The sequence below is a fragment of the Oncorhynchus mykiss genome, chromosome 28, assembly GCF_013265735.2.
Source record: "Oncorhynchus mykiss isolate Arlee chromosome 28, USDA_OmykA_1.1, whole genome shotgun sequence".
Taxonomy (NCBI): Eukaryota; Metazoa; Chordata; class Actinopteri; order Salmoniformes; family Salmonidae; genus Oncorhynchus; species Oncorhynchus mykiss.
Window position 1 is genome coordinate 1,346,715 of NC_048592.1, and position 7,383 is coordinate 1,354,097.

At 41.1% G+C, this 7,383-nt stretch overlaps 1 protein-coding gene across 2 annotated transcripts; it reads right to left on the reverse strand.

Annotated features, from left to right (window-relative positions):
* Nucleotides 1-1,049: 1,049 nt before the first annotated feature.
* On the reverse strand, nt 1,050-7,087 carry LOC110508319 (zinc finger protein 112). 2 transcript variants are annotated; one of them, XM_021588752.2, is made up of 4 exons: nt 6,633-7,087; nt 3,893-4,630; nt 2,880-3,647; nt 1,050-2,577 (listed from the first exon to the last, which is right to left on the reverse strand). In XM_021588752.2, exons 1-4 carry the CDS (start codon nt 6,898-6,900, stop codon nt 1,634-1,636), a joined length of 2,718 nt encoding a protein of 905 aa, XP_021444427.2. In that variant the 5' UTR covers nt 6,901-7,087; the 3' UTR covers nt 1,050-1,633. The 2 variants fall into 2 exon arrangements, with proteins under 2 accessions (XP_021444427.2, XP_021444428.2); XM_021588753.2 differs by having other exon boundaries at nt 1,050-2,574; nt 6,633-7,085.
* Nucleotides 7,088-7,383: the final 296 nt, after the last annotated feature.

A 7,383-nucleotide genomic window follows, 5' to 3' on the forward strand; every position in this document is an offset into this window, starting at 1 on the left:
AATGTATTTGGCTAAGGCGTATGTAAACTTCAACTGTATATCTTCGTAGAACCCCCCCAAGCAATGTTTCTGCTCCTTGTCATTAGTGGCCTGCATACTCAGACATGTCGCCCATTAAGCATGTTTGGGATGCTCTGGATTGACGTGTACGACAGCGTATTCCAGTTCCTGCCAATATCCAGCAACTTCACACAGCCATTGAAGAGTGGGACAACATTCCACAATCAACAGCCTGATCAACTCTATGCAAAGATGTGCTGCGTGCATGAGGCAAATGGTGGTCACACCAGATACCGACTGGTTTTCTGATCCAAGCCAAAACCTTTTTTTTGTTTTGACGTATCTGTGACCAACCGATGCATCTGTATTCCCATTCATGTAAAATCCATAGATTAGGGCCTCATTTATTTATTTAAATTGACTGATTTCCTTAATGAACTGTAACTCAGTAAAATCTTTGAAATTGTTGCATGTTGCATTTTTGTTCAGTATATATCGCTATATCTCATGTTAACTGCAGTGTTTTCCTTTAACACACATGAACACAAATACTTTGGTATTATTTAGAATAGCCTTATCTACAAAAAGCAATAGGCCTAGCTACCCGTGCGCTTTGGCGCTCTTAACGTTGTGCACACAAGATTTGGTAAGGTACTCCCCAGTTTGTCATGGAATCCTCGCAATCTTCAGCTCATTTTCCATCAGTAGCAATTTTCTCCTCAGCATTTCATTTTGGTTCCGAGATATTTCAAAATGTAATACAGTTTTCATCGATAAGTTTGACAATTTCTTCCACCACTGCTTTGGCTAAAACCTCCACGAGCGAGGTTAGTTGTGTATGAAGGGTGATACAGGTAGACAATTTGAGTTGTTAAGAAACAAACAAACAAAAAACGAGTCAAGTTAAGTCTATGAATGTGAATTTTAATTCTAAAAGCTAGCTACATCAACCATGGACCCATCAACCAAAATTGAAATCTGTCTGCAAAATAAACTACTTCCGCATCAAGTTTTAGTAACTGAAAATACTAGAAAAGTGAACACCAAAGTTGGAATGGGAAACCTCTTATAAAACATTTTATTTTTACTGACAAGTAAAACAGTGAACCCACAAGATTGAGACATTCACAATTTTACATTTACTTGAAAAAATATATACAAGCAGAAAAATAACCACATTTTACTCAAACTAGGCTGATTTTCCTGTTTTTGGTAGCTTGAGTAAAGAAAACTAAATTTGAACAACTCATTCATTTAGTAGACAAACTTACCATCAAGGTCTTCTCAGAAAAAATGGTTACGTAACCCTATTCATTGGATAAATTATCCATACGTTTGATGTAGAAAGAGAAAAAAAAATCATTATTCAAAGTTTTTCTTTAACCTTTTTTTTACACATTATTGGAGATACCTGATGACAACAAACTAAGCACTACTCAAATATTCCATTTAATCAAGTGTAGTGGAAACAACCATATAAAACAAACATATTAAGTCTTATCAACACAATATAGTTGGACTTCCAAATTGTTGCAACACCGAGTTATTACCAATAGCAGCCATATGTCCAATTCTCATTTTACAACACTAGTATTGATTGAATTTTGATTAAGCCCATCTGGCCTTTGGTTAACTACCCTGTATGAAGTCTCTGATGAGCTTTCAGGCTGCTCTTCTGAGTGAAACTCTTACCACATATCTCACAGCAGTAGGGTTTCTCACCAGTATGAGTGCGCTGGTGTCTTTCAAAATGACTATGGCGATCAAAACTCTTTCCACAAATGGAGCATATGAAACATCTATTTCTTGTGTTGTCTGTGGTGGCACTGCTGCCCTCTGTGCTGTCAAAACCATCTATACCAAGGGCAAATAAAATGCCTTCTTTACTGTTTGGTTCTGTGATGTACTCTCTCATTGCCGTTTCCTTCACCACAGGTAGTGATACTCGGTCCTGAAACCTGGGTAGTATTGTCCCATTGCCATCCTCTCGGTTCCTTGCATGTGGAGCCATTCCTGCATACTGCTCTTGCTCAATCATTTCCAACTTGTTTTTCTCATCCTGAAAAGACAAGTGTTCAAGTTCCACCTCTCTAGAAGCTGACGAATAGAACCCGTGGTGGTGATGCATTCCATCAAAGAGACGGTGATTGTATTGGACACTGGGCGAATCTGGATGGGACTTCTGCTGCTTTATACCTTCGAAGGAGCAACCTGGATGTACAGATCCAGACTCGTTATCATTGTGCCTCTCTGCTGTAAAAGATCTACACAGCTGACTCTCCCTCTCATCCATGACATACTCTGGGTCATCCTGATAACCTGGTCGCTCTGTGCTTTGTTGGTGTTGATGTCCAGACAGATTGATTGTCTGGGCTTTAAACTCCTTCTCTCGCTCCGCTTTCACTACTAACCCCTGTCCCCTTCCCCCCTCCTCATCTTCACTGTCCCCAGAGCTAGGCTGTTCTTCAGCAAGTGAGGCCTGAGCCCTCTGTTCCTCTGGGTTCTCTGAGGGTCTAGGATGGACATCAGGCTTCTTATCAAGTTGAGGTTGTTCCGTTAGCATTTCAACACCATCTGCTTGACAAAACAAGAGTACCAAATATTTTAGCATTGATTATAACATCAAAATAGCAATCTAACATTAGCTGTTAAACTTCATCCTAAACCACTGAAAGAGACCAGGAAAACATTTAGTATCTGTCCCAAATGACACCTTATTCTGTATGTAGTACACTACTTTGATCAGAGCCCCATGGGCCAAGGTCAAAAGGAGTACACTATAAAGGGAATAGGGTGCCATTTAGGATGGAACCTTAGAACAAATAAAATATTTACATTTTTCATGTATGAAAAACATCAACATGATTTTTGTCTCTTACCTCTGTGAGTCTTCAGATGTCCTTTGAGGCTGCTCTTCTGGTTGAAACACCTTCCGCATATTTCACATCTGTACGGTTTCTCACCCGTATGAATTCGCTGGTGCCTTTCCAGATGACCAACCCGCTCAAAGACCTTTCCACAGAATGAACAGATGAAGCACTTCTTGTCCTTGGTGACTCCTTGGAAGGTTCTCACTTTCCTTGGAAAATTAGAGAAGATAGGGCTATGGTTCAGTGTAACCCCTTCCATGCCCTGTGAGTCTGACTGTACTGTGCCGTCACTTGCTATCAGGAGTGTGTCTGAAGGTCCATAACGTTGCTGTCTGAGCTGCAAAATCATATCCTCTCTGACATCAACATATGGTTTTCCTGGAAATGAAGCACTGCTGCACGACGCTTCCACCCTTCCTGGGACATGATTTAAAGCTGAGTGGTCAGGGATACACTGTGACTTGTGACCAGAACTGCTGAAATATTCTGCATTACTTGTCTCAATATCATGGTCTGCTTGTGAACCGGACATCCACGACTGGCTCCCTCTCTCACACAACGACAAGTTAGCAGCCAGTTCTTCTGCATTTCCTGCAGTCTGTTCTTCTCCTTTATGATTCAGTGTCTGGGATGCATCCTTCTGCTCCTCTGGCTCCGACTTCACAGGTATCTCAGGAGTTTGGACCACTTCATTATTTTTGTTGCATTGCTCTTCCTCAGACTGACTTCTATCCAGGGGAGGCATCTCCTCGTTGTTAGCTTCTCCGTCTATCGATACTGTGTGGGAATATTACATTTGATTAATAAAATAATGAGGCAGGGAATTGCTTAACCAATATTGGTGTTATTATCTTGTGAGTGTTCCAAATTGTACCCAATTACCTATATAATGCACTACTTTTGACCAGAGCCCTATGGGCTCTACACGATATAGGCAATAGGGTGTCATTTGGTACGCAGCCATGGAATTGCCTGTGATCTATAATTAATGTACTGTTTACATAGTGACTCTAATCTCTTACCTCTGTGAGTCTTCAGATGCCCTTTGAGGCTACTCTTCTGGTTGAAACATCTTCCACATAGGTCACAGCTGTATGGTTTCTCACCCGTATGAATTCGCAGATGTCTTTCAAGATGGCCGTAACGTTCAAAACTCTTTCCACACAGTGTGCAAATGAAGTGTTTCTTAACCTGGCAAAATCGCTTGGTCCTCGCTCTCCTTGCAGTATTATAATTTGAGCCAAAGCCCAATACACTTCTAGGGTCTGGGTTTGACTGTACTGTGCCGTCACTTGTTCTCTTGAGTATGTCTGACTGCCGATAATGTTGTGGCTGTCTGAGTTGTGAAATCATATCCTCTCTTACATCAAAATATGGTTTACCTGGAAACGAAACACCGCTGCATGACACTTCCGCCTTTCCAGGAGGTACAGAAGAGTGATCAGGGAGACACTGGGAGTTTTGCCCTGAACTATTCAAATATTCTGAATGGCTCATCTCCATATCATTGTCTGCTTGTGAACTGGACATCCACTGCTGGCTGTCTCTGTCATACATTGACAGTTCAGCATCCAGACGACCTTTGTCCTTTCTCCCCGTACTTTGCTTTGCTTGTTCCAGCTCCACTCCTGGCTCAGTTTTCACCTGAGTCTCATTTGCACGTCGAATGTCTTCTTCATCCCTTTCATTACCATCTTCCCCAGACTGCAGTTTCTCAAGCGAGGTCCTCCCTACACAAGTAGTAGCGCTTTTACCTGGCCCTGTGGAAATGAAGAAGTATTGCATGTCATCAAAATCCTTCATTGTTTGTTTTAATAATAATCCAAATGGAACCGTGTCTGTTAGGGTTGGGCAATGAGAGACCTCTTCTATGATATGCTACTCCAAATATTGCGATATAGTCATTTTAGTGCAGTTAATGACTAGATAATTCCAGACTGCACACATTTTTTTGCTTATTTGTTTACGATATTAGTCGCATTCTCATTAAATAATGTTATGTCTGAAAAATATGGCTTCGTTTTTTCATTAAGAAGTGGTCAGATGACATGGATGCTACTGACAGGACAGTTTTGCTAGCACAGACTGGCACAGATATGTTCTGGGATTCGTCCGATGGCATTGAGTAGTATACCACCTCAGTCACCGGCTTCATCAATAAATGCATCGTTGACCGTCCCCACAGTGACCGTACGTACATATCCCAACCAGAAATCATGGATTACAGGCAACATCCGCACCGAGCTAAAGGCAAGAGCTGCCACTTTCAAGGTTCGGGACACTAACCCGAATGATTATAAGAAATCCCACTATGCCCTCCGACGAGCCATCAAACAGGCAAAGCATCAATAAAGGACAAAGATTGAATCCTTCTACACCGACTCTGATGCTTGTCAGATGTGGCATGGCTTGCAAACTTTTACAGACTACAAAGGGAAACTCAGCTGCGACCTGCCCAGTGCTTACCAGACATAATATTAACTTTACCTCAATTACCTCAACTAACCTGTACCCCCACACATTGACTCGGTACCGGTACCCCCTGTATATAGCCTCGTTATTGTTATTTTATTGTGTTACTTTTTTTACTTTAATTTATTTAGTAAATATTTTCTGAAAACTGCATTGTTGGTTAAGGGCTTGTAAGTAAGCATTTCACGTTACAAACCTGTTGTATTCGGCACATGTATAAAAAAAAATGGATTTGCACCATATTGATACTGCATAATTGGTAAAACTGCAGTTTGGATTTGTAAATGTAAGGCTATTGCACTTTACAATATATTGTCAATGTCAAATATTACAACATTCAATTTAATCAACCCTAGTTTCTGAGGAGTTGCGTCAAAGAAGGGTGTAACGTATGTAATAACGACATGACTTCACAATCACACCATCACTAGCCTTGTCCAAGCCAGAATAACTTACATTTTAGCAGACACTCTTATCTAGAGCTCTTAACCGCTAGGTTTCCGCCCCTATCACTCATCTGCAGGAAGAGGTAATTGATTTTATCCAGAGAGGCAGCAGCGAAACAAGAAGTTTCACTCACCCCAAAATAAACCCAATGCGTTATTTTGACCTAAGCTTTTTTGTTGACCTAAGCCCGTCCCTTGCCTTCCCGCCTTTGGGACGACTCCCATTGTTAGGGCAGAGATATGCGCATCTCGTAATTATATAGAGATCTCTGCTTTATCCCCTTACAACAGTGTATGATCATATCAATCGGTTTCACCGGCGCTACACGGAATCCAATAATATGTATTGTAAGTAGACAATAGTGCACGCTTTTACAGTGATGGTACATAAAGATAGGCTTTATTTAGTGTATATTAATTCCATTACACATATTGCAGGAGGTGCATGCGCACTTGGTCAAAAACAATACTTCAATTCTTTAAAGACGATTTTTTTCGGTGCATGTAACTTTTTATTTTGAGCTTTTTTAGAAGTACATACCGCCTGTAAACGACATTAAACTACATTCGTTATTAAGTACCGTTCGTATTTTTACATTACTAATCTTGAAAAACTGGTGAATGGCAAATTGAATGGCAAGTTGAATGGCTGCGTCCTGGGTTAAAGGATAATGTAAATCCAGATTTTGGTTCAATGTGAACGTGAGTTGGCCGATTAAATAAACCTACATTGTTTACCTGAAATCGTGCTATTGGTAGCTGACCAATGTTACGTGCACAGTTACGTATTGCTAACTATTGATTGATAGTAGAGTTGCTGCTAATAGTACGTCGTCTTACCCACCTCTCCCAAGATTCTCAGCAGCGACTGATCGACCATGATGAATGCGTCTTCGAGCCTGAATCCCACGAGTTCGAGCTCTTCGAAGCTCGCTGTCAAGTTGCTGTACATTATTTTTCAGGACGTTGATTTCATTTTCCCGTTGACACATTTCCACACGTAACACAACTATACCATCGTCGACTACTTTGCTAATTTCTGCAACCGCAGCTTTAGAAAGTACCTCTATGATGGAAGCGATCTGCGCCCGTAGAGAAACACTGCTCAACATTTTCAAATGTTTAATTAATCTTAACGCAGCTCTGTCGTGCTCCTGCAAACGATTGGAACTTTGTTACAAAGTAACGTTAATATGCTACTAGTGGGCTAATCATTAGGTTTAAAAATGCTAGCTACAATGTTACCCGTGTAGTTCTGTGTCGCTGCTAGTTTCTTCTTCTTTGAGATTGGGTTTGCGAATCGCATACACCGCCATCTACTGTACTGGAGTGTGAGGTCAGTCACCTCTATATATTGTCGCCATAGTCTAGGACCTATAGGAACGTTGACTGAATAGTCTGCTTTCTACTATTTAGCGAGAGGCAATACCTATTTCAATAGATGAAGCACATTTTTATTCTCAGCTTCTTAACTCATCAACTTATTTATTCAGATGACCAGCAGTAGCAGTGAGTGGGTAAAATCAATGGGGAAGCCAAGCCCCCCCCCAACCCCCCCCCCCCCCCCCCCCACAGAGAAAAAGCCATACTACAAC